Source organism: Neofelis nebulosa, chromosome 12, assembly GCF_028018385.1.
Source record: "Neofelis nebulosa isolate mNeoNeb1 chromosome 12, mNeoNeb1.pri, whole genome shotgun sequence".
NCBI lineage: Eukaryota > Metazoa > Chordata > Mammalia > Carnivora > Felidae > Neofelis > Neofelis nebulosa.
The window spans coordinates 31,261,799-31,289,495 of NC_080793.1; the positions used below are offsets into that span (position 1 = coordinate 31,261,799).

The window sequence follows — 27,697 nt, forward strand, 5'->3', positions numbered from 1 at the left end:
TGAGCACCTTTGAAAAAGATCCCTACAGAAGTTAGAGGGTAAGATGTAAAGACACATGCCTTAAAGATCAACCCAGACTTTGGTCCAAATTACCAAGACAATTTCCAAGATAACAAAGGAAAGTCAAGAAAAAAAAGAGACCATCCCCCATAAGACCTGAAAAAAGAAAAAGAGAAGACTCCAGTACTTCTCCAATAATCTTTGAAATTGGCATTCTATTTAGGCATTAAAGAAATTGTCTAAAAAGTTCCTTATGGATCTACAGCAGTAAGTCTGAACTTCTTTGGGATTTGTGAAGTTTCAAAATTCCTTTGAGAATCTGAAAAAAGCTATGAATAATGTACATACAACACAAAATTTTGTATACAATTTATGGGTATCCCTGAAGTCCATTCATTGGCCTCGTCTGTAAAAAGAAGCCAGACTGTCCAAAAACCACCACCATTTTTGATAATTATCTCAAAATGACTATAAGAGCTCTCCATGTTGCCAGGACTTCAAACTAGTTGGGACTAGGCACTCCCTGCTCTTCCCAGCTAAAGGACCTTCCCCTGAACCCAGCTTCCCATGGGATTAGTGGTTTCCTCCACAATGTTCCACAGGCCGCAGTCCCCCAATCCTGGGCAGCCAGCTTTCCTAGCCAAGTGTCATAAACAGTCAATATCCAAACCCAAACCACCTACTGCCCAAGAAAAACACAAACACTAAAGCAAATTGAATCCTGCTTTAATTGAAGCTTATGGAGTATAAAGTCCTACAGAAACATTACAGAGAATCTTCTGGGGAACAGGGATCACAAGAATCCCTGTAGAGAGGCAGATGAGAGTAATTCATGGCTCACCAAGACCTCCCTGTAATCAAGTTCCCAAAGTACCCAGAAGATCTCTTCACCATCTCAGTCCTGTTCCCCATCCTCTCCAATCTTGATTTCATTATAAGATAAAAGGGGCGATTGCATTTGAAATTATTCTGGCCTCAAGAAATTTAAAGACCTTTCAATGAGTAGAACATTCAAAACTTAAATAACTTCAACATGGAAACCAGCTGACCTTAACAAGTTACTTTGTTAGTGAATAGGAAATGAACTGAATCATCCTGGACATAATTTCATTAAGGCTTCAAACCATCCAGGAAAAAGCACAATTATACCATTTTATAATCCGAGTCTACAAAAAGTTTACTACCCAAATCAAGAAATGTTTGTGCCCATGGATAGCTTATTTCTAAAAGATCGCCCTCACTCCCCAAAATAGCCATGTGTCTCCACTCTTCTTTGTTCCCTTCTCCATGTCAAGAGTACCAACTTGCTTCTTCAGGAGGAATGAACAATCCACGATTATTTATGCAGTTAAGCCTGAAGAAGAAAATGCTGAAAAATCTAAAAGCAGCAAAGAAACAAGCTGGTGGGGAAGACAAATAAGAGGTTTGTTTCTAATTCATCTAAAACCCAAGACTTGCCTTTACCAGTCCTTTTCCCTGAAGTCATGTAGCTATTAGGGAGGAGAACCTGGACGTACAGTCTGCAAAGGAAAGGTAGTTGACAGATAAACTGCCCGTAGGTGACAGTCAAGGTGAGAAGAGGTAGAGGTTTGATGGTTACTGAATAGGTGCCTGTCTAGCCATTCCCTCTTCTTCTCTTGGCTTGGCTCAACCAATGTAGATGCGATGGAAATCATTGGCACCAAATGCAGCGTTACACTTGGGACATTTGCGCTGACGGGTGTCATAGCGTGTCTTCACACACTCAAAGCAAAACACGTGAAAACACTTGGTAAGTACGGCATCCTTTTTACGCATGTTGCAACATGGACAGGTCAGGCGTGCCTAAAAAAAAAAAAGAAGCCAGAATCTGATCAACTATAAAAGTTTAAATGGCTGTCATATGTAAGCAACCAACCAACCAGGAAACCCACTAACCACTGCCAAGAGTGCCACTTCCCCACACACGTACAGTAAACCTTCCTTGGAGTGCCTGGGTGGCTCAGTCGGTTGAGTGTCCAACCCTTGATTTCAGCTCAGGTCATGATCTCATTGTTCATGAGACTGAGCCCCATGTTGGGCTCTGTGCTTACAGCACAGGGCATGCTTGGGATTCTTCCTCTCCCTCTTTCTGCAGCACCCCCCCCCCCCAATCTCTCTCTCAAAATAAATAAACTTTAAAATAATAAACTTTAAAATAAATAAAATAAACCATCCTCTGGTTACCTTCATGTAAAGACCAGTATTTATTCTCCCACTCTATTAGCAGGCCACTTCAGGCCTGGACAAAACACAGAGAAATCACTGAGGCAGTTTTCCCAACCTTGTAATCCTTAATCTCCTCCATCAGGATCTCATCACATTTGGGTACATTGTCTGGTTTCTTTGTGGTCTCCAGCTTCCTTCGAAGTCTAGAGATGTCCTCCTGTGGTAAGACAGCATACCCATTAGACACACTCCCCAAGACCTGCCAATTTTGAGAGAAAATTGCTTCAACTTGAACTTTCTGCTGTGGAAAGAAAGGATTTTCTGTCCAATTATCTTATAGGTATGCAGACAACTGAACCTAGAACACAAAACCATCATCTTGTTCCAGAGCCCAAAACCATAGTCTATTAGCAAACCTGAGTTGCACCTATTATCAATTCAGTTCCATAAAAATACAGTCTAAAAATTAAAAAAAAATTAATAACTTGATAAGTCAATTTTAAGGTAATTAGTTTCAAGCTGAAGGTAGACTGGATTAAAATCATTACATATATATGGATAAGGATAGGAAGTCATCATTAGAATCATTTGACATGTCAAATATAGAAAAATTATGGAATTTAAAAATCCTCTAATTTGATACACTGCTACTTTACAAATTCACCAATTCATTCATTTAATAAATATTTATTTCATCCCACCATGACAGGCTCTGGGGATAGGACAGTGAAGAAAGCAGACTTAGTCTCTTCACTCAAGGAACTTAACAATCAAGTAGGAAACGACACACATTAGACCAATGACTCTTCATAACATGGGTCATTTCAGAGCTCAGGAAAACACCTAAAAAGGTGAAATGTAAAGAAAGTATAATCACTCTTACCTGGGCTCGTTTGAAATTGAACATGTCCTTTTCTTTGGTGACACTGTTCTCCACAATCTCATCCTGAAAATCATGTAGCTTCTTCTGAGCCAATTCCAGTTGTGTTTTGAGGTCATCTGCAAGCTGGGCTGCCTCCATCGCCTAGGCGGGACATACAAATCACATCACTTCATTGCTAGTGAGGCAAAACATTAACCCAGTCCAAGGAAGAAAGTGAACCTGTAATTTCATCAGTGTCCTACTTATTTGCTCCTGAGACCAATCATCATTTTAGATTACAGAGTAAAGCAATCATACCTTGCGTTTATTCATCTCTAAGGCTTGAGTCCTAAGACCCAGTTCCTTCTCCCCTGTGCCAATGTTGCTTTGTAACAGATGCTCCTTCTCTTCCAATTTCCTTACTACCTGTAACTGAGCATCAACCTTTGAAGGAAAAAAAAAAAAAAAAAAAAAAAAAAAATCAAATTTTTAACAAATACGAAAAAAAAAAAATTAACTGACTAGGTGCCGTTAGGCCTACGAAAAGAGTGTTAGAAATCTCAAGCCATCACTGTCTTTACCCATGAACCCTTCAAAAAGCATGCAAGACTACAATAATCAAAAGCTTCACTTTTCATGCAAAAAACCAAAAAACAAAAAAAATGCTGTTGATGATTCAAGCAAGAGTCTAAGAAACCACTGAAAATATTCTTCTCCAAATTGCCAAGAACAAAGGAAATTATATTTCTAGATATTCATCTCCTTCGGCCATACTAATTCTCCATGCCTGGCGATTCACATTAGACCACATAAACTACAGCTCAAACAAAAGCCCAGGTGTTATCATTTTCAGAATGGCTAGAAGTTCTAAAGTAGTCTTTCTCTTGAAATTCACACACAAAAATAGAATAAACACCAAAGGGTAAAAAGTAAAATCACACACCCGCGAACCCTCATCCCAACATCCAGAGGTAGTCAGGTAACCAGTGATAGTTCCTCACACAGCCTTCCAGAAAATTTATAAAATACACAGTACATACATACAAAGATATACACATTTTTAACACAAAAGGAAAGGAAAATAAATCAATAATAACATTTTCCATATTAGCAGATCCACATCTGTTTTAACAACTATACTGTACTCCTTTGCAGGGATGTATAATTTATTTACCAGGATGCTAACAAAGTACATTAAGTTGGGCTTTTTCTTATTAAAAAAATGCCACAATAATCATTCTTTAATGCATGTAGAAAGTGCCCTACTTCAACAGAATTCAGGAAAGCCAAGTTACCTGAGTCTTTAGAGTCAAAACCTGGTCAGCCAGCTCCTCCTTCTCTTCTTTAAGTAACTTGTGGATCTGATTGGACTTAATACGTTCTGACATGAGCTTGAAATTTGCATCATCCTTCTCCCGCAACTGCTGCATTAAACGGATATTCTGTTCCTGCATGTCTTCAAAGGCCTGGCCTGTAACATCCATCTCAGAGAGGAGAGCCTCTTCCTCCTAAAATATGGAGAAAGAGGGGTGCCTGGGTGGCTCAGTCAGTTAAGCATCAGACTCTTGATTTCAGCTCAGGTCACGTTCTCAGGGTCCTGAGATTGAGCCCTGTGTTGGGCTGTGCACTGATAGCATGGAGCCTCCTTGGGATTCTCTCTCCCTCTCTCCTTGTCCCTCCCCCACTCACACTCTCTCAAAATAAGCAAATAAAAACTTTAAAAAATTGAATAAATAAGGGGCACCTGGGTGGCTCAGTCCGTTAAGCTTCTGACTTCAGCTGAGGTCATAATCTTGCAATTCATGAGTTCAAGCCCTACATTGGGCTCTCAACTGTCAGCACAAAGCCCACTTCGGATCCTCTGCCCACCCCTCTGTCTGCCCCTCCCCCCACTCAAAAATAAACTCTCTAAATAAATAAATACATACATACATAAAACACAAAGAACCCTTATGTTAATACAATCTTTTAACTCCAAAGAAATGAGCACTGGAAACTAAACTTTCCCAGTATTCGTTAAGAAATAAATTAACCTAGGGGCACCTGGCTGTCTCAGTTGGTATGGTGTGTGACTCTTGATCTCAGGGTTGTGAGTCTGAGCCCCACGTCGGGTGCAGAGATTACTTAAAATCTTCAGGGGTGCCTGGGTGGCTCATGTGGTTGGGCCACCAGCTCTTGATCTCAGCTCAGGTCTTTATCTCATGGTTTGTGAGATCGACCCCTGCATCGGGCTCTGTGTTGACAACATGAAGCCTGCTTAGGATCATCTCTCTCTCTCTCTCTGCCCCTCCCCCCCAGCTTATGCTCACTCACTCTCTCAAAATACATAAACTTAAAAAAAAGGTAGACAAAAACTATACATACTACAATCTAGCAAACTGATCAAGTAGCAGTTAGTTACAAGAACTTCTCTCATGATGAAACCTCACATTTTCTCATAGTTTTCCACCACTGTATCGATTTTAACTACAGAGACTTTCCAGTAGTACCACATAACAATCTGACAGGTGAATAACAGTCTCTAAAAATATTTTTCACTTACATTTGTTATTATAAAACTTTTTTTGAATGTTTATTTTTGAGACAGAGGGAGACAGAGCACGAGTGGGGTAGGGGCAGAGAGGGAGACACAGAATCTGAAACAGGCTCCAGGCTCTGAGCTGTCAGTACAGAGCCCGACACGGGGCTCAAACTCACAACCCATGAGATCGTGACCTGAGCCGAAGTCGGACGCTTAACCGACTGAGCTACCGAGGTGCCCCTACATTTGTTATTATAAATGAGACTGGACATCTTTTCAGATGTTGAAGAACTATTTGTATTCTTTTCTCTGAACTAGCCAGATCTTTTGCCTATTCTTCCACTAGGGTGTTGGGTTTTCTTCTCTATCATTTTTGGAGACTTTTCTACATAGTAGAAAGATAAGCTCTTTTGTGCTAAGAGTCAGAAATATATTTTCTCTGTTTATCATATATCTGTTGGCTTTGTTAATAGTGGTTTCTGCCACGTAGAAGTTTCATGGGTTTTCATAAGTCAAAATTATCAATTTTTTTCATATTTTTTGACTTTTATTAATAGTTAAAAAGGTCTCTTCCATTCCAAATTTATAAAGGAATTTGTTTTAACTCTTATGGATTAATTTCTTTGATATTTTATCTGTGATCCATCTGGAAATTACCGCAGTATACAGTGTTCAAGTATATATCCAACTTTTTCCCAGTATTATTTTGCTTCTTTCTGCCCTGCCACATTTAGTAGTCTTTCTTTTCCCCTACTGACGTAAAACTGCATCTTTGGCACATTTTTATGAAATAGCCATGTTACTCTGGTCTATTTCTGGACTTTCTATTCAGTTCCAACAGTCTATTAGTCTCAAGGTACTTTATCTACTGAAACTTCATATTTTTACATCTGATAGAGATAGGAACTGCCACCCATCAACCCCACTGCTTTTCCTGACCTTTCTTGTTTACTTTTCCATACTTTTAAATCACTGTTTAAAAAATAATAAACATAAACATATATATAATCTGTCTAGTACCAAAATAAAACCAAAAATACTGAAACAAAACCAAAAATTTAGTATTTTTCTTGGGATATTAAATTTACACATTAACTTAGGCACGATTAACATTTTTAAGATAAGGTATTCTATAAAGGGGCGCCTGGGTGGCGCAGTCAGTCCGACTTCAGCCAGGTCACGATCTCGCGGTCCGTGAGTTCGAGCCCCGCGTCAGGCTCTGGGCTGATGGCTCGGAGCCTGGAGCCTGTTTCCGATTCTGTGTCTCCCTCTCTCTCTGCCCCTCCCCCGTTCATGCTCTGTCTCTCTCTGTCCCAAAAAAAATAAATAAAAAACGTTGAAAAAAAAATTAAAAAAAAAAAAAAAAAAAAAGACTTAAAAATAAATATACGTTCATGGTGAGTAGGGGAAAAGTCTTTCCAGTTCTAGGGCCCAAAGGACAACCACAGTTAACATACTGGTTACTTATTTATAACCTATTTGGGGGCATGTTTTTCTTAGTTTCAGATATTTGTAATCATAATGCATATAAAAATTTATATATCTATTTTTTCATTAATACTCACTATATCCCTGATTCCAGATCAGCAGAGGAAGGACAGATGCCCCAATAAACCATGTCTGAACAACTGGCTATCCATTTGAAAATAATAGGAAATTTCCTGCCTCACAAATATGTAAAATGAAATAACTGAAGAATGAAACACTTCAATGTAAAAACAAACATATGTGTAGGGTAAAAGACATTCACAGTAAGAAAAGACTAGAATGAAAGCGCAAATTTCACTGTCAATAACTTAGCTGTCAAGCAACATTTACTGAAAAACCTAACTAACTAAAGAGAGTGCACCCACCTGCTTGGCCATGGCCAGCTTCTTCTGCAGGTACTCTATCTGCTCCTCCACTGCCCGGATCTTCCTCAAGGCATCCTCATCAGCCATTTTCTTATTCTCCTTTTTCTCCTTATCCTCTAGATCCCGGAGTCTTTGCCTCAGGTCTTCCAACTAGAGAAAGTAAGGAATCGCACACACAAAAAGAAGAGGCTATGATACAATGTCAAAGTTCAGTTAATCCCGTGCACAGATGGAGGGCCCCAAACCGGGAAAACCTTGGCCAAACCGGGAAAAGAGACAAAGGGTATCCTAGTGCACCCATCACACTTCACACACTTGTACACGCACTGCTGGTGAGGAGCACACGTGCACCTTCCTTCGGGATGGTGGCTCTCACCATTTGTTTTTAAGGCCCCCAAATTTTAAGAGAATAAGACACTCTTCCCAAAAATAACCAGAAAAGAGACTCACCGTAACAATGATTTATATGGGAAAGAGGTACTAAAAAAGTCTGAAAAGGTTACTCCTATTCCCAGAAATTCTGATATACCTTACCACCTAGTGGAGAGTACAGAAATCTATTTTATTTTAGATGGTCCCTGAAAGGGAAGAAAATCCTGAGTTTTAAACACTAACTTTAAAGATGAAGAAAGAAAACTATATCCTTCAGAAATGTCAAGGAAAATCCCACAAATGAAGATTTTAACCAGAATGACAGGTAATGGCAGACTAGATTACCTCTGCCTTAGACTTCTTCTCAGCTGCCATTAGCTGAACTTTGTCTCTCTGTTCCTTTGGGGCAGAGCGGTACATATCTAGCAATAGTTTCATCTCCTTTTGGCTCTCCTGTGCCTTCCTATGAGGAGGGTGATAGAGGGAGGGGGATGGTGCAATGAGAAAACAAAGGACATCAGAGCAAGGGAATTTTGAATTGAGCAAAATATTTTACAACAGTTCTATGTACACCTTATGTCACAGATCTAAAAGATAAAACTTTCACACAGACCGTCAGGAGACTTGTGGATACACTCAGAAACTACAGAAAAGCAAGCTGGATAATGGAGTCATTTCTCCCTTCACACCACGTTCTCCAACATAAAGTTATAAAATACATGCCATGGCCCTAATTAAATAGGCAAAATTCTGGTGCCCCACTCTTAGAAACAGATTCAGTGGGTCTGTGATGAGGTCCAGGAACATATTTTAAAGAAGTCATCCAGGTGATTCCGATACCACACTTAAAAAAAAAATATTTGCCTTAAAGCAATTAAGAGGAAGGAAGAAATAAAAGGGGAGAAAACTAGATCTGATAGTGGAGTGATTAGCCATCAGCTGAAGGCTGAAACTTCCATCTCTTACTAAATTATCAGGCCTCTTACCTATACTTTTATATACCAAAGAAGAAGTTCAAATGTTTTGAGCACAGTTGTCCTTCAAATCCAAGTATCAGTAAAGGCACAACCACAACCATTGGGAGGCAAGGAATAACCAGATCTACCAGAGAAAGTATTGGTTATGCAGGAAGAGAAGGGGCAGTATGTGACATTACGTTGGGTGTTTCATTAACCACAAGGTTCGTCTTACCATTTCAATGCCTGCAGGAGTAAACCTCCTAAGAAATCTCTTTAATGATCTGATACATACACAAACCAGCTAACTGCCAGGCAAACAGATCAATATTGCTCAAGTTACAGTGATACAAACTCAACCCAGTATAATTTAAATTAAAATTCATGCCGGCAAGCTGCCAGTAATTAGTTTCAATAATTCTCATGAGTATTACTTAAGTCATGACACACTGCCCCTTAATTTGGAATCATGAAGAATGAGGCTACAGCTGCAGCGTTTACGGAGACCCAACCACTGAACCAGACTACATGGTAGCCCATGCAAGCCATCTGGGCTGTACACTTGATCGAGAACTGAGATCATAATTAACTGTGCATTTAGTTACACCCAAAATATTACAATGATCTGTAAGCCAGGCCATCAACCCAACATTTCATGCATGATGTCCTAACCCTAGCTTCTGAGTCAGAAACAGATACTTTAAATTCTGTTCTTACTTGAGTTCAATCTTCAATTGTTTGATAACTTCTGCTTCCTTTTTCCTTCCATCATCATGTTTCCCTTTCTCTTTGTCCTTAGCAGAGTCTCTTTCTTTTTCTGACTCCTTCAGTTTCTGCTTCTCTCGTTCTCTCTCCTTTTCCTTCTCCCGCTCTCTTTCTCGCTCCCTCTCTTTCTCCCTCCTTTCTCGTTCTCGCTCTTCCTCATCCCGTTTGGACTTAATTTCGTTGACTTCCTCCTGAGATGCCTTCGATGCAGAGGACTGGGCAGATAAGTCCTCAGGATCTTGCTTCAGTTCCGTGGGCTCGTCCTTCGGGTCCTCAGTACTAGACTGAGACTGCAGGAGGGCACTGCCGCTGCGCAGGCGCGTCTGGGGGACAGGGGCAGAAAGCAGCACATCACCGGTGGCAGCCACACTCCTCTCCTCACTCAAAACCAGCTCTCCAAACTCAACAGCAAATCACACTCATTCTGCACTTCTTGGTTACCTTGTTCAGGTCAGACTGGGCTTCTCTCAACTTCCGCTTATACCTTAGGACCTCCCCTTTCAGCTGGTGATTGTGATTCTGGAGGCTACTGATGAGGTGGCGCATCTCCCGGTTTATGGGGCCTTAGATACAGCAACAGCAATGTTAGGAAGAACTCTGATAAGGAAAAAGGCACAAGGATAGAAAGCGCAGTACCCATCAGGGACCTCTGAGAAACTGGGAAAATTACCAAAAGCAAGATTCCTTCTCAGAAGAGGAAAACAAAACTGGCCAATCTTAAAAAACAAACACCCAGGCTGTGAGCCAAAATGAATTACAGTGATTTGATTTAAGGTTCTTTGGGACACCTGAGCTCCATTCATACCAACAAATCCAGGGAACCACATTGTGTTTTTCAAGGAAAGCGCTTGCAGCAAACCGCAGGATGGAGCGAGAATAATTATACCTGCTTGTTCGTTGGCAGCAAGGGTCTGCTCAAACTCTATCCTCAGCATTTCATACTCCTTGCGGACCTGGGCCAGAGTATCTTCCAGCTGGATCACTTCGGTCCTCAGCTTCTTATGAAGACTAACCTCATCTCGCTACACCCAGAAAAAGGACCCAATCAAAAATTCTTATCAAAATGTGAAGACATCATATCCTGTTACTAGGTTTCTTAATTTTGACCGATCTAAGAAGAAGAAAAGGATCTACTAGAAGGGATTACTCTGAAAAGTTCCAATTCAGTCGATATTTAACGAGCACCAGGCAGCTACAAAGACTGATTTGCAGACTGGCAGGATATTAAAGAAATAAAGGACATGCCTCCTCACTCTGAGAACGTAGCCATTTACTTGGAGTACTAAACAATAAAACAGTACATAAACACATGTAAGGCAAGACATATTAAATTCGATTCTTTTGGCAGACATAGAGTAAAAGACCAACTACTACAAACCTTACCTTAACGACTGTGGAAGATACAGAAGCGAACACGTGAATAAGCTGCCTTAAAAAAAAGCATTCACATTTGCCCTTGCATGTCGTAACGGCTTGTACGTTGGCCCTCGCATGCTAGAAGGGCTTGTAAAGTGAGGCAGCTTCCACCCACTTCTCTCTCCCATTCACATAAGGCTCTAGCCATTCTACACTATTTTTAAATCTGCTCTTTTCACTGCTGGAAATGCCCTTCTCCTATTTTTTTCTATCAGCAAACTTAAGATTCACACTTCACTTTGGCAAGTGGAATCATGAAGTCTCCACAGTCAAATGAGATGCTCTGTCTCCTTAATCACTGCCTCTCCTGGCCATGCCTCTGTTGTACCTGCATTCTAATGGACTATACTCTCCCCACCAGACTGTATGATCTCTCACGGCAGGATGCCCACCATCTAGCAGAGTAAAGACCTATGGCCCGTCTATACATGTTTGCTGGAGGAGCAGTAATTGCTTACAAGGGGGAAAAATTATAAAATTTATGAGGTAGGAAAGCTGATGCGCAAAAGACAAAGCTGGGCTGCTACCTCGATGAGCTCAACTTGGCGCTGGTGGGTCCCCCTGGTGCCATGCAGCAGAGTCCGGGCCTCGTCCAAGTGCGCTTTCAACTGTAGGCTCTCGTTGTACAGGACGGAGAACTGTGACTGCATACAGCGGTATTCCGGAGTCTCCTTAACCGCCTCTTCCACCGCACTCCGCAATTCCACCTGAGGGGCCCGAAGACAAGTCAGAAGCACAATCTAGCGTCTGTGCCCCACACACTAGACAGGAAACAAAACCTTATAGTGATGTCCTGTGCGACTGAGACAAGCTTTATGAAGATTCTGGATTATATCTCCACTCTTCTAGTTCTGTAAAATCTGCATCAAATTAAACTGTCCAGGAGGTTAACACCAGGGACCTCTAGTCTCCACCCAAGAATTGTTTTAATTGATATGTGTTTTACACTGTGTGTCAGCCTACACCCAAGGACACTAGAAGAGCTCTCTGAAATCTGTCAGATGTAGAGACACGGAAAACCCAGGATGTTTGTTTTTAACACATAATTGAGGATTTCTGTCATTAACTTGTTCTCTTTATTAACAGTCTCTGAGAGATATATTTTGACATTGTATCAAAAATAGTTAGGCTTCTCTTAAGCAATGGTTTGCTTGAATTACCCAAACATTTCAATTAATTTAAGTCAGGTTGTTTTTTTTTTCTGTTTTTTCACTTCAAACATCTTTATTCATATATTTACCTAGAAACAAATCAAATTGTAAAAGACACGTGGCTTTGACTGAAAGAGGGGTAGGGAAGACTCTTAGAATTCACTTTCTTTCCCCAAGAACCCGGGAAGAGAAAATTTTAACAGGCATGTTCAAAAACCAACAGAATCGGTCACTGATCGTTTCTTTGCTCTGGCGGCTAGAAATTGCACAGGCAAACCGTGTGACCCACATTTGGCAATTCCTAACACATGAGCAGCCTACCCTACTACAGTATGTACATGCTCCTTGCATATATCTTGTATACAAGCCCCATTTTGTAAACTCCATTTTGGATCATCACCTTAGTTTACCCTACTCCTCATTTTTCTCAACAATTCCTAAGTTAGAGCACTTTGATTCAGTCTATATATCTTTGGAAGTTGCCTGAAATCCTTTGCAGAGCAAAGGGGGGGGGGGGGGTCCAAATAGTAAGTAAATAAGCAGACCCAGCAGCAAAACTTACATCTTCCTCTTCCCTCATAAATTATGAGAGCTCACCAGTACATATGTGAGTTGATCAGCAAAACGTTTCATGGTACTGCCTTTCAGAGACACGTCTCCTACCTTCAGCTTTTCATTTTGTGTAGTGACCTCCTCGAAGTCTTGCCGAAGTTTCTCCAGCTCACAGTGACGGTTCTGAGCCAACTCTTTGTTCTCCTCAAGCTCTGCATTCATTTCCTCAAACTGGAGAAAAGAGGAAAATCACAAAATAAGCATAAAAAAGAAAGAATTTTTAAATCATTCCCATTCCTAAGCTTCCACCTTCACTGATCCATTCTTCTAGCAAAACCCCATTGCCTCTTGTAAACCCCTAAGTACCTCGCACAACACCTGACACTAGGTAGGAAATGTGACCTGAGTGAGTCACTGATTTTACCTTCCGGGCATTGATAGTGATTGTGCCACCATAGAGACTGCTCCCCGCTCCATAGACCTTATAACCTTTCGAATTCACCTATAGGAAGGACAAAGATTCTTTAGTGAGAGACCCTAAGATTTTAGTCTGATAACCAAAGCACTTTCAAAAGAGTCCATTGTGTCCCCAGGTATTACTACCCAAGTCCATCAACCCCTTTTTTTTTTTTTTAACATTCATTTTTGAGAGAGACAGAGTACAAGCAGGGGAGGGGCAGAGGGAGACAGAGATACAGAAGCCAAAGCAGGCTCCAGCACCTGAGCTGTCAGCACAAAGCCCGGCGCGGGGCTCGGACCCACAAGATGTGAGATCATGACCTGAGCTGAAGTCGGACACTTAGCCAACTGAGCCACCCAGGTACCCCGAAGTCAGTCCTTTCTCAGTAGACTCCTTAAAAATGATTCTAGTCTCTAAACTATGACTGAAAGAGCACTTGCCCGTTCTAGGACTTCTGCTAAGTGTCGGTTGAGTCGCTGTTCCCTCTTTCGGATTTTGTCAATATCCCACTGCAGGTCATCGATCATGGACTCCAGGACAGAAACTCGTGACTCAGCTGTCTCCACTTTACTCTGCAACTTGGAGAACTACATCCCAAAGACAGGCATTCAGAAAAATAAAGCCAAAAAAAGACCAAGTTAGGAAAGGAATGCCTTACATCACTACTGTACATCCCAAATCTCACAAAATTAACCCCTGCTTATGTATCATTATAGACAAAACTGAAATAGAAGGATGCTTTACCCTCTTTCCAATGCATGAGTATAAAAATGAAATCACAGATTCCTTTAACCGTTCCGGGTCAGTTACAATCATGAAAACTGTAAAGGTCTCTAAGAACTCTCACTCTCATAAGGGAAAGACCACTTGGGATGCAACAATTTTTCTACTTCTGAGAAGCACCAGTTCCTTCTATAGACCACAAACCATCAGAAAATGTGTTATCTTTAAAGAAGCAAATAGTAACTTCTTTGATTTTACCAAATATTTTCAGAGATAAAAATTCAAATACATATTCAGAAGACAGCTATCTTTGCTCCCAACTTTCCCTTTCCACATTCCCACAAATGATAAACCAAAGGGAATGAAAGGAAAATGTCCATTCTCTTTTTTAAGCTGACCTCAGGGAATCTTAAACCAGACACTCTAAAGATACAAAAACCTGTTTTTCTTTATTTGGGCACTTTGCACCAGCTAATGCTATTTTTTTTTTTTTATTAATTTTATTTTTTTAATTTACATCCAAATTAGCGTATAGTGCAACAATGATTTCAGGAGTAGATTCCTTAATGCCCCTACCCATTTAGCCCATCCCCCCTCCCCAACCCCTCCAATAACCCTGTTTGTTCTCCATATTTATGAGTCTCTTATGCTTTGTCCCTGTCCCTGTTTTTATATTATTTTTGTTTCCCTTCCCTTATGTTCATCTGTTTTGTCTCTTTAAGTTCTCATATGAGTGAAGTCATATGATATTTGTCTTTCTCTCACTAATTTCACTTAGCATAATACCCTCCAGTTCCATCCACGTAGTTGCAAATGGCAAGATTTCATTCTTTTTGATTGCTGAGCAATACTGCATTGTGTGTGTGTGTGTGTGTGTGTGTGTGTGTGTGTGTGTATATATATATATATATATATATATACACACACACACACCACATCTTTATCCATTCACCCATCGATGGACATTTGGGCTCTTTCCATACTTTGGCTATTGTTGATAGTGCTGCTATAAACATTAGGGGTGCATGTGTCCCTTCTAAAGAGCACACCTGTATCCCCTGGATAAATACCTAGCAGTGCAATTGCTGGGTCATAGGGTAGGTCTATTTTTAGTTTTTTGAGGAATCTTCATACTGTTTTCCAGAGTGGCTGCACCAGCTTGCATTCCCACAGCTAACACTATTTAATACTTTAATTACAATGCGATCACATGCTCGCGTTAATCTACACATAACCTTTGTACTGGTTGAAAAATATGTCCCCCCAAATCTTTGATATTCCTCCCATCAAGAGGTGGTGGCACTGTCTCCTCCCCCTGAGTCTGGGTCAACTTTAGTGACCCAATGAAAATGATGCAGAGGCTACATCTGAAAGGCCATGCAGGTTCTGCTTTATGCTCTTGGGACATTCATTCTCTGGAAGACGACAGCTGGCATGTAAGAAGACCCACCACCCTGAAACTGCCACGTGGGAGAGGCAACATGCAGATGTTCCAGTGAAGAGCCTAAGGTGGGCTCCCACCCAGCTGGCAGGTAATAGCAGCCAGCCACAAGAGCCACTGTGGACATCAGCTCAGTTGAGCAAAGCACTGTCTCTCTCCAGCTTAGTAATGCTAAACGAGATTGGTAAAGGGCCAGAAGAGGTGGACCTTCTCGTTTTGGTTGTACCTAGTTTATACCTTAAACATGACAGAAAGTTATTCTATTTCTCCACTACACTCCAATCTAATTTATAAGCACTGCTATACTCTAACCCTTTTGAAGGCTGATGAGGATCTACACGTATCGATAAACTTCCCAGACGATTCTCATACAAGCAGCCAGCATGGACCCTGGCAATGGAGTTTACAAAACAAGGGCATAATAAAGAACACGGGCTCTGAAGTAAAACAGACCTACATCCGAATCACAGTTCAATTACTTTGTCTGTGTGCTCAGAACAGTTACCAACCTCCTTGAATTTGTTCCTTAAGAGCAAGATAGGAGTTGTCTGACCATCAGAGATAATACTCATCAAGTGCTTAAGTGCTAGTCACTAAGGAGATGTTAACTACTAACCTACCAATAAGCGAAAGAATTGGGTGGTCAAACTAAAGTAGGTCAAATTTCAGCAGAATATCCTTTGAACTAAACCAAAATGATAATCAGGACTGGCAGAAAAATCTTTTAAGGCCTATTAGCACTTTACCTCAATCACTGTGTGTGTGTGTGTGTGTGTACGCACACACAAATAAGTAAATACCCAAATCTTGACACAGTTTGGTCATGGCGCTACGCGTACCCAAGTTTGGCTGGAAAATCCACATTTCTCAAGCTCCCAGGATACCATCAATATAGTAGTTCGTACTGTCCATTCTCAGATGAATTTCTACCAACCCATTCCTCAGTAACATTGCACATGATCTTTTTTATTTGGGGTAATTCGTTATTTGGGAATTTGGTGCATTGTTTCACAAAACCTCATATGATGGTATTTCTTCTTAAAAACGAACACTGTACACTGCTAGGAATTTATCCAAGGGATAGAGGAGTACTGATGCATAGGGGCACTTGTACCCCAATGTTTATAGCAGCACTCTCAACAATAGCCAAATTATGGAAAGAGCCTAAACGTCCATCAACTGATGAATGGATAAAGAAATTGTGGTTTATATACACAATGGAATACTACGTGGCAATGAGAAAGAATGAAATATGGCCTTTTGTAGCAACGTGGATGGAACTGGAGAGTGTGATGCTAAGTGAAATAAGCCATACAGAGAAAGACAGATACCATATGGTTTCACTCTTATGTGGATCCTGAGAAACGTAACAGAAGCCCATGGGGGAGGGGAAGGAAAAAAAAAAAAAAAAAAAAAGGTTAGAGTGGGAGAGAGCCAAAGCATAAGAGACTGTTAAAAACTGAGAACAAACTGAGGGTTGATGGGGGGTGGGAGGGAGGGGAGGGTGGGTGATGGGTATTGAGGAGGGCACCTTTGGGGATGAGCACTGGGTGTTGTATGGAAACCAATTTGACAATAAATTTCATATATTAAAAAAAAAAAAAAGAAAAAAAAGAAAAAGAAAACGAACACTGTAGTATCTGTTTAACAGAGGCACAATCGAGAAGTATTCAATTGTTTTCTCCCCTTAATCTTTCCTCTTGATTTCTCAGAACTGGTTGCTTTGGCCTGCCCTTCATGCTCTTCAATATAAAAATAGGCTTTCTAGAGTCAGATGAACCTTTGAAGCATTCAAAATTCCGAGTCAATGTGTGCCACAGGCCACTAGAAACTACCATCTGTCCTTTCTGGTCAAGTACCTCCTGAGACATGGTGCGATGCTTCTCCTGAAGGAGGTCTGTCAATTCCTGTAGCCTCATATTCTCTTGAGCAAGGAAGGAATTCAGCTCCTGCACCGCTTCCTCCACTATCAGATTATCTGAGGGAAAAGAACTGCCCTTTAGTTTAGCATCTATAGTGTCCAATTTTAAAACTGTGCATCCCACCAAAATATGAACATGCTCCCTCACTTTATTTTCCCGAAAACCTTTAAGAAGTAGGCTGGTTTTTATTATCTTTACATGACTAACAACCCAGAGGTTAGATGACTTGCTTAAGGAAATGAGCCAAAGCTGTGCTTCAGTAGAGGATGACAAAGAGCCAAGATCACCTAACTCCCATCCTTTCTGTAAAGGCAAACGTATTGAGAGAAGAAATGGAGGGATTCTGTAACTCTATTCAGATAAGACACAATCACTAAAAAACTGCATTTTAGAATTGTACAAAAGATAGAGGGATCTGTAATCAGTGTCAGACTTAACAGCCATAAAATTCTATCTCATAAGGCTATCACAAATTCCTATTAGTGAACACCAACATGAAGCATCTCTGTTGGGAGGAAGAAGGGGGACAGAAAGTAGCAATTTCCTTGTTCAAATGGGTACCTATAGAATCATGAAGAATAAAGAGAAGAGCCTAGAATTACTTACCATGTTCTAGAATACTATGCTAGGGGCACTCCTAAAGCTCAAAAGCCAAAAGTACACTACAATTTACAAAGAAAGTAGATAAATTTATAGAACTTATTATACCAATTAACATGTTTGGAGACAGTTAACAGGAGGAAAAATTGTGCTTTCTCCTACTCCCTACCCCTTGGCATCACTCAGAAACACCATACAGAACAGGCTGGTCATGTGGTGGTTTTTGTGGTTTTCAACCAAGACTGCCTGTAGAATCACCTGTGGAACTTTAATTTTTTTTGTTTGTTTTTTAACGTTTATTTTTGAGACAGAGAGAGACAGAGCATAAACGGGGGAGGGGCAGAGAGAGCGGGAGACACAGAATCGGAAGCAGGCTCCAGGCTCTGAGCCATCAGCCCAGAGCCCGACACGGGACTCGAACTCACGGACCGCGAGATCGTGACCTGAGCCGAAGTTGGACGCTTACCCGACTGAGCCACCCAGGCACCCCATAATGATTTTGGGAACTTTAAAGATTAGACACTTCACTAGGGCCCATCCATCTCACACAGAGTAAATAAGAATACCCATGGGCAGGGCCAAAAAAAAAAAAAAAAAAAAAAAAAGTATGCTCCAAAAGCTCTCAAAGTGAACTGATTCATAACCGAAGTTAAGAACTAGAGGCTAAAATTTACTCCTCTTAATATCCTAAGATACTTAGAACAAGGCCTAGAATACAGTAAGAGCTAGATAAACACTTAATGAATTAACAAGCTGACAATTGCAATTCCTTTGAATCAAGGATAAAATAAACATGGGGAGAAATGAACTGACAAAAAGGTACAGTTCATGCTACAATTCATACTTTATGGCTCTTTATCCTTAGAAAGTTCAGCTTATCAATGGCAATTACTTTTTATACTATAAATAGCTCAGTAATTTGTAATTTATAATGTTTTTTAAAAATTTATTTTGAGAGAGACAGAGCATGAGCAAGGGAGGGGCAGAGAGAGAGGGAGAGAGAATCCTAAGCAGGCTCTCTACCACCAGTGTGAAGCCTGATGCAAGACTCGAACTCAAGAACTGCGAGATCATGACCTGAGCCAAAACCAGGAGTTGGATGCTTAACCAACTGAGCCACCCAGGCAGCCCACTTACAATTAATGTTTTTATTTTTTAACTTAACCTCTACCTTAAAATGCATGCCAACAAAAATAATTTTAAAGTACTGCTTAATATACTACTCATTTTAGTTCCTTTTTAAATACAGCAATTATTTTACTTGACATTCATTCACAAAGTCAAGTTTAACACTGGCATAAGCTCTCCATATGGCATATTATCTGCATGTAACACGCATATGGTATGCACCATCATGCATATATATATGGTTTACCGGTGTGGCCTATTATTAGGATTCAATCGTACCATCCAACTACTCAACCACAACCAAGGGAGAAAAAAGTAGCACCCAGCTCAGTTTACATTAGGTATGTAACTATTACCAGATACAGTGCCAGACAGACACTGGAGAAACAAAGAAGAGTAAGCCAAAGCACTGCACCAAGAGACAAAGTCTAGCTGGGAACCCAAAAGTAGATGGAATATATGAATACAAAAGTCTGGGAGGACATGAACCACATTGTTTACAATGGTTACCTTTGAGAAGGGAGATAGGAGGACTTCTATAATTTCTGATTTGTGTATTCTAATTTTTTTTTTTTTTAACGTTTATTTTATTTTTGAGACAGAGAGAGACAAAGCATGAACAGGGGAGGGTCAGAGAGAGGGAGATACAGAATCCAAAACAGGCTCCAGGCTCTGAGCTGTCAGCACAGAGCCCGACGCGGGGCTTGAACTCACGGACCGCGAGATCATGACCTGAGCCGAAGTCGGCTGCCCAACCGACTGAGCCACCCAGGCGCCCCTCTGATTTGTGTATTCTAAAACTGTTACCCAAATAATAAAATACATAGTACATACAGACTTATGGTAAAGTAAAAGAAACCCTTTCCCAAATTTTCACAAGTCTTTTACATGCCTCCTCTTTTAATTCTGTTGATAACTTAGCCCAAGTGTCCTTAAAAATTACAAAGTAATAAAATTCTTATTTGCCAGCCCAGTCGCTCAGCATCCACTACATTCAACACATTACTTTCAGAAATGAAACAATAAACACCTTAATAATAGAGAATTAGAAGTGCCTGGGTGTCTCAGTCAGTTAAGCATCGGGCTCTTAATTTCAGCTCAGGTCATGATCTCACGGTTCATGGGTTTGAGCCCCATGATGGGCTCCACACTGGCAGTGTGGGATATGCTTGGGATTCTCCCTCTCACTCTCTCTCTTCCCCTCCCCCACTTGCATGCTCTCTCTCTCTCAAAAATAAACATTAAAAAAAGGAAATAAAATAAAGCAAAATAATAATCAGATAAATTAAGGTATTACAACTAGACCAAGATTATTACTGAAAATGTAAAATCAGGGCACTTAAGATGCAACCTAGCTACACAAATACTTTACTATACTGTACAAGTCTCTGCATTAACACTGACTAGTAACATAATTATTTCAAATGGACCCTTTTCCAACCATATAATATTCTCTTTTTTCTTTTTAAACACAGAGATCATCCAACAACTCTAAAACCTAAGCCAACTCTTTTTGAAAATATTAGAGATAACAGAAAAAAAACAACAAAAAGAATGTATTAAAACTGACTCTTTGAAGTGAAAGTTCACTATCTAGGGGCGCCTGGGTAACTCAGTTGGTTAAGCATCCGACTTCAGCTCAGGTCATGATCTCACAGTTCATGCGTTCGAGCTCCACATCAGACTCTGTGCTGACAGCTCGGAACCTGGAGCCTGCTTCAGATTCTGTGTCTCCCTCTCTCTCTGCCTCTCCCCCATTTGCACTCTGACTCTCTCCCTCTCTCAAAAATAAATAAACATTAAAAAAAATGTTTTAATTCAATATCTAAAACAAAAATTTTTTAAATTACCAATATTTAAACTAAATTACTATCAGTTATAAATCAATAGCCAGAAACAGAGCTACTCCTTAAAAAATCAAATTAATTCTACTACTTTTAAGTATTTTATTATTAGAAAGTATCAGAATGAAGCTTTCCTCAGCTTCTTACAGGACTATCACACGGCTCAAAATATGAAACACTTGTAAAATACTAACTTGCTGCAGCAATGGCATTACTGGTATTACTGGTAAAACTGGAGATTAGAGTCCAAGGAATTTAATTAAAATTAAATACATAAGTTTGCAAACTACAAAGGAGCATGCAAAGTTGAGCTCTTATTCCTCCCACCCTGTTCCCAGTCTCGTGATTCTTGCCTCACCTCCGCTGTTTAGCTTCCGCGACAGGAGCTCTACTTTTTCCTGTAATTTATCATAGACAGTCACAATCTGGGACACGGCTCGGCGGGAGGACTCCACACGCTCCTGCAGCTGAGATTCCATTTCTTCACTGGAACTGCTGGCCAAGGTAGCGAGGAAAGAGAAAGCTGGCTCTTGCCCTTCCCCTGAGGATACAGGGGGGAAAAAAAGCAGCTGTCAGCATTATAAAAGTACAAGTATCAAAATCCTTTTTTCCTCAAATGGAAAGCCTGAAAGTCAAGATCTACTTTAAAACCCCAGAGCATGCAGTGGTAGAATCCACCACAAACACTCGCCTCTCTCTCGGTCATCTTTCCGTTCCTGATTGCTATCGGAGTCTGGTTCTGGTTCCGGCACGACAAGGGCTTTTCTTTCTGTGAGGAGATCTCCCAAACCTTGCTCCAGATCGTAACGTTTAAGGATGATACGGATGTTTTCATCAAACTGAAGAAGGGGAGGTACAGTCATGAGAAAACAGAAGAGCACAACTTTGGAAGTAAAGAGAATGCAAAGGAGAACTAAAATGCTCAAAAGAAAATCTGAGTAAACAAACAAGTAGCTACCTGACTCCAGTACCGGTTGACAATCAGCAGTGAGGCATCATCAGTGGCCTGTCTTCGTTCCAGTTTTTCAATGTGCTCACGGAGTTCATCTTCAATGGCCTGCCGTTGATCCAGCATCTCTGCCAGCTTGCGATTTTTGGTTTGCAGTGTTCGAATGTCTAGCTCCTCCTGCCCCACGAAACCAATCTTATTAGTCTCCACAAAGAAATTAGGCAAACCAGCTGTTAAACTCTACCAGGTCATATTTGCTCTGACCAAAGCTATTCATTTCTTAAATCTTACAACAAGTAATTGGATAAGAAGTAGGAACAGAAGAAATAAAGAGTCTATGATGACGATGGGAAGGAAGAATGACACTAATATGCTAGAACTTGGACCTCACCCACCTCATTGTTCTCTTCACATGGATATCGACAAAGTACTGTGAGGCTCCACTGTCCAGCTAGATCACCTTCTGCCCGGATCAACACTGCCATCTATCTCCTCAGCACTGCCCCCTCACTCATCCAAGACCTTGGCACCTGGGTCGTTCTCTGTCCCAGTCCCTGCCACTATGTCCAGTGACAATACACACACGGACATGTAAACATGTGGACCAACCATCTAATCCTCCAGCATCCAGGCTGCATTCTGAATCCCTTAACTCTGGTGATTATCTCACTCCCTGTGCTTTAGCCACCCATTTCAAAAGCCGCATCTTGGACTTCTGTCATTATCCGGAACTGTGCCACAACTGAAATCTTAAATTCCTCAAATAAAACCCTATCTTTCCAGGTACCTCCTATCCTTATACCCATATACCAGTTTTCATCTGGATCTCCCAGAATTTTAAATTCTCTCCGTTTTCCTCGTTGGTCCCTTATCTCCACTATCTTCCACACCCTGACCTCAACTTGCGCTCAGGATCCCATTCTCTTCTGTTTCCGCAAAAATAGAACTCCGTCAATAATTCCACACCCCTCTCAGGATCTTTAATTTCTCTCCCTAGCTCCTTCCCTAGGACAAGTTGGGGTCTGGAGGTGGGGGTGGTGGAGGGTGGGGGAGGACCCCAGGCAAAGAAACAGGATTGGAGAGGATTACATTTTTATCTTACCTAGGAATTAATGAATATTTCAAAAAGTAAGAACTGTTTATGAGAACACCAATTTCTTGTTTTGCTTTTATTTTCTCTTGTATTTTGATTAAAATATTCTTGACACGCCCAAAGAGTCAACAGTTTCCCAACTATACCAGTTCATTAATACTATTAATAAATGAAATCCTCGATCTCTTCACTGAGCACTCCTTTCCCTTTCTTGCTCTGATAGCGGGATGAGAATACTGTTTCCCTGCAGTTTCTCCAGTACCACTCTGGGCCTAGAGGCAGGTAGGTACCCCTTTGCTCTCCACTGCCACTTTCAGCCCATTATCCCACCTTCCTCCCTAAAACCTCCTAGCTCTGCAGCTCGTGCCACTGGTCTGCCCCACCTGCCACCCTGCCTTGCTGCACTTGTCTAGAAATGCCCAGGTCACTTCCCCACGTTTCCTGAAGATTTAGCACCTAGCTTATTATCACTCTCCAATGTTACTCCTGTCATAGTCCTCACTGATTTCCAATTCCCATATAGATGATCCTTCCTGTATCTCAAATCAAGTCACTGACCTCCTCTCCTCCAATGATCTTGTCTTCTACCTCCCTTGGCCACCAAACTCCCAGTTATTCTTATTCTTAGCCTGATGTGTATGTGTATGCTCTCTGTAAGCTCAATTTCTCCACAATTACCACCTACTTTTCCAGCTCATGCTCTCTAGTTTCCTGACTCCCACAATTCTTCACCTCCCCCAGGATCTACAATCCATTGCCCCATAACTTTCCTGTCCTTCACTCCTCTCACTTCCTCACTCCCTTCTTTATTGGCATTAAATTCCACAATCAGTCAATATCATGTCTCCCATAACCTTCTCCTTCTTCATCCTTGCCTAGGAAAAACCCCACCCCTGGTAACATCCAACTCTCCACTACTCCAGGCCTACATCCATGCAGCTGAACATGAATAGAAGACATAAAGCACCATGCTGCCTGGGCTGACTTTAAACTCATGATCACAGAGTCAAGTAAGTCCTCAGTGCTGCCCAGCAACAATACTCTAGCTTTCTAGTCCGTTCCCTCTTCAAGATGACTACTTCATACCTTCTCCTGTCTCTTCAAACCTTCAACACTTCCTCCCCCATCCTCACTCTCAGATGAGGCGCTTCTGATTTCACTGAAAAAAAAATAGAAGCAATCAGAAGAGAATGTCCACATCTATCTCCCACAACTGCAGCTACCAACCTACCTATATCTGAACTCTCTGCCTTCCTCTTTGTTGCTATGGATCAACTGCCCCTGCTCCTAGTTAAGGCCAGCCCTCCTGTTGTGCATTATATCACATGCTCTTTCCCCTATTGGTGGAAATCGCACCAGCAACAGTCTCCTCTGCTACCCCATCAGCTTAATCCGCTCTACCAAATCATTTCAATCAACATGCTCTAATAGCTCCTATTTTAAAATCAAAACAAGCTTCCCTCAATCCCACATTTCCTTCTAGCTAATGCCCCATTTCTTTGTCTTGCTTTACATCAATACTCCTGCAAATCATTGGCTCTGTCCCCTTTTCCTTAATTCCTCTCCTTCCTCTCCTATTCTCTTAAGCTCACTGCATTCAGGCTTCTAGCACCATCACTCCACAAACAAGATTCTCACTGAGGCTCCTGAGAACCTTCTACTGCTAAACCTAATGACTCAGTCCTCCCTTTACCCAGTGCTCCCCTTACTCAAGCCATCAGCAGCACCTGAGTAACTCCTTCCTGAAATACTTTTCTTCATTTGGCTTCTGGGCCCTCACTCTCTCTTGTTCTCCTCCTACTTCATTTTCTGTCTCTTTGGTTAGTCTCTTCTCATCTCCCTGACATGAAAATATCAGTGTTCCAGGGCTCTGCTTTCAGAGCCTAGAGCCTCTAGTCTCACGGATTTAAATACCTCCTACATGGGGTGCCTGGGTGGCTCAGTCAGTTAAGCATCTGATTTTGGCTCAGGTCATGATCTCATGGCTTGTGAGTTTGAGCCCCGCATCAGGCTCTGTACTGACAGCTCGGAGTCTGGGGCCTGCTTTGGATTCTGTGTCTCCCTCTCTCTCTCTCTGCCCCTTCCCCACTTATGTTGTCTCTCTCTCTCAAAAATACATAAACATGAAAATAAATACATACATACATACCTCCTACAAAATGATGACTCCCAAATGCTTTAGCCCAGACCTCTCCCTAGACTACAGATGACTGTATCCAACCACCTACCCACTCAGAGGTCTATGAAGTATCCCAAACTTGCATGTCCAAAATCAAACTCCTAATTCATCCTCCGCAGCCTCCCAAAAACTATGCTCCTCTCATACTACTTCCTAGCTCAGTATGTGAACAGTCTGTACTTCCAAAATTCTGGGATCTCATATACTTCATCCAATCCATCAGTAAATCCTGTCAACACTACCTCTACACTACAGTGACCCAAGGCACCATGATCCCTCAGCAAAATGACTGCAACAGCCTTCTATAGTGGACACTTTTGTGTCTCATGTCATGTCCTGTCAGCCTGCCAGACTTCAGCACAGCCTTGGTGGACAGCTCCATCAGCACCACCAGTGTTCCAACTTAAAGCACACCTAGAGTCTTCATTTTTTGTTCCACACAATCTCAGCTGGCTCACTACAGCAACCTTGAAGTGCAGAGGAAGAGTTATTGCCTTTAAGGGCAACCTTCAACCAACTGGGGCAGGAATCAGTGGAGACAAGCCCCAGTTCCCCACACTTAGAGAGATGAAATGGGAAGAAAAGGGAGAAGCAACAAGGGAACAATTCTGCTAACTGAACTTCTAGCCCTTGCTCCTCTACAATCTGTCCTCCAAGCTAAGTCAGAGCATGTTACTCTCCCACTTAAGACCTTCCAATGACTCCTCAATGCCTTGTGGATAAAGTCCAAACTAGGATGTATCCTCTCTGCTTCCCTTAGAGCAGGTGGCTATTTATCCCTATGAACAGCACATATCCCACTAATACTAGAACACTGTTCTCTTGTCTGTGCCACTTTACAAACTGAAGTCCGACAGCTGTCCTCAGGGTAACGCATAGTGTCTGGCAAATCACAGATGCACAACAAATACTTATATTTATTGAATTAACAAATGTCCTTGGGATGCATGATGTGAGACAGTGCTTAGACAAAATCACCTCTTGGCAGCAGTATGGAGTACCTGAATCGCTGAGAGACTCAGAAATGACACTTCATCAACAATTTACTCTGAACATTCCCATTATTCTCTCTATCCTGAGCCTGAATTCAAAAAAGTAAGAGATGTGTTTTATAAGCTATGCAAATGCAAAGCATTTTAACACCATACCCCCATCGCTGAGTTCCGGAATAGACTCCTGATCTAGATCCAAACCTATTATAGTGAGCTTCTGATGTCTAATGGACATATAACATTACTATAAGCTTCTGATGTATAACAATCTAATGAAACGGTCAACTCCCTAAGAGCAAGGACAGTGTCTTACTTTATTCACCGTTATGTTCATAATATCTAGCTCAATAATTATTAATAGCTCATATATAGAGTACTTACTAAAGTAGAGGTAACGTTTTAACTCTTAACAAAGACTCTTTCATTTTATCCTATCAACAACCCAATAGGTGCGCACTAGAATTACATTTACAGACATGGAGAAGAGGCACAGGGAGGATAACAAAAGGCCATGCAGCTAGGAAGTGGTGAAGCTGAGTCAATTCCAGGTAGTCTGGCCTCAGACTCCTATCCTTCACCACCCTTCAGTGATTTTGCTACACTGCCTCTTAGTAACTAGCACTGAACTTTTCAGTGAATGAAGAATGAATGTACAGTTTTCCCACTGATAAATGCATATAATCAATTTGTATCAAGCACCACACTCTCCAGAGATTAGAAGCACACCTCTGAAAATAAACATCAAATGTTAATATATCTCTTTTCAGAACTGACCACCACATCACGTCACCTACTTCTGGCTCTTTTATTTCCCTCTTTTCCAATAAATTTCTCTTCCATAAATCTATCTTCCATAAGTTTTCTCTTCCATAAAAAGCCTTTCAGAAGGCTTCCATAAATTCTTACTTTCAGGTTGCAACTCAGAAAAAAGAAGCACACTCTCAAAGCCCTGTTTCCACATACCGTTGAAGAGACACCCCCGAGCTTAATTGTCTCCACTGTGGTCCCTGAATCTTCAACAGCTGTCTTCTTCTCCGGAGGCATGGATGTGCCAGGCTCTCCAGCTGCTCTTTTATTTCCAATTCCGGACATCTTGACACCAGATGACAGTTTTCCTGGAGAGGGGGAAAACAAACAAACCAACAGAAACTTAGGTAAGATATACAAAAAGAATAACAATAAAGAGACTATCTATAATGTAAAACCTAGCAATTTTCCAGCCAGCCTTTTTAAACCTAAATCCATTCATTTCATACCAAGCAATACAATCCCCAAACTCCTCTTGGAAAGAAAAAAGTAAATTGTAGAGTAAGAGTCAGGGCTGAATTTACACAACTACCTATTTCTAAACAGAATACTAACAAATAAGACAATGGGCAAAGGATGAAGAGACTGGGGAAAATGCCAGAAATTTCACTTCCTGAAATGCCAGAATCAGAAAAATAGTTTGATCAGGACAGGAACTAATTCTATTGTGCTGGAAAAAAAAAAATCACAGAGCTGAAAGACACTTGGGAAATATCTGCTAAATCATTAATATTGAATAAGTCATGTATCATCTCTGAGACCCAATTTCCTAAACCAGGAATTACCGTGCCTCTTACAAGGCATTAAGTCTAGAAAGAACTTACCATAATGTCTGACACGAAGAACTCACTCAAATACTAGCTCTCTTTTTTATATTTAGTTTCTCCCCTATTCCCAAATGTTCTCCTCGTGATCTTGGGCAAC

General features: G+C 41.1%; 1 protein-coding gene across 1 annotated transcript; it reads right to left on the bottom strand.

The window, feature by feature from the left end:
- Nucleotides 1-709: 709 nt before the first annotated feature.
- On the bottom strand, nucleotides 710-27,088 carry RNF20 (ring finger protein 20). The gene is made up of 19 exons (XM_058694727.1): nucleotides 26,930-27,088; nucleotides 21,712-21,879; nucleotides 21,445-21,592; nucleotides 21,112-21,294; nucleotides 17,119-17,237; nucleotides 13,536-13,682; nucleotides 13,060-13,137; nucleotides 12,747-12,866; nucleotides 11,460-11,639; nucleotides 10,403-10,538; nucleotides 9,958-10,079; nucleotides 9,469-9,839; nucleotides 8,141-8,258; nucleotides 7,424-7,573; nucleotides 4,345-4,557; nucleotides 3,368-3,493; nucleotides 3,071-3,211; nucleotides 2,303-2,404; nucleotides 710-1,824 (listed from the first exon to the last, which is right to left on the bottom strand). The coding sequence occupies exons 1-19, from the start codon at nucleotides 27,056-27,058 to the stop codon at nucleotides 1,648-1,650; spliced, it is 2,928 nt and encodes a 975-aa protein (XP_058550710.1). The 5' UTR covers nucleotides 27,059-27,088; the 3' UTR covers nucleotides 710-1,647.
- Between the last annotated feature and the right edge of the window lie 609 nt (nucleotides 27,089-27,697).

Bases quoted from the DNA above. Each gene is read 5' to 3' on its own strand.
- RNF20 (XM_058694727.1), bottom strand. From the start codon at position 27,058: ATGTCCGGAATTGGAAATAAAAGAGCAGCTGGAGAGCCTGGCACATCC. The intron at 21,295-21,444 runs GCGAGTGTTTGT...CTGTATCCTCAG, and splicing joins GAAAGATGACCGAGAGAGAG to GGGAAGGGCAAGAGCCAGCT. The intron at 7,574-8,140 runs GTAATCTAGTCT...TACTTTCTCTAG, and splicing joins AGAAGAAGTCTAAGGCAGAG to TTGGAAGACCTGAGGCAAAG.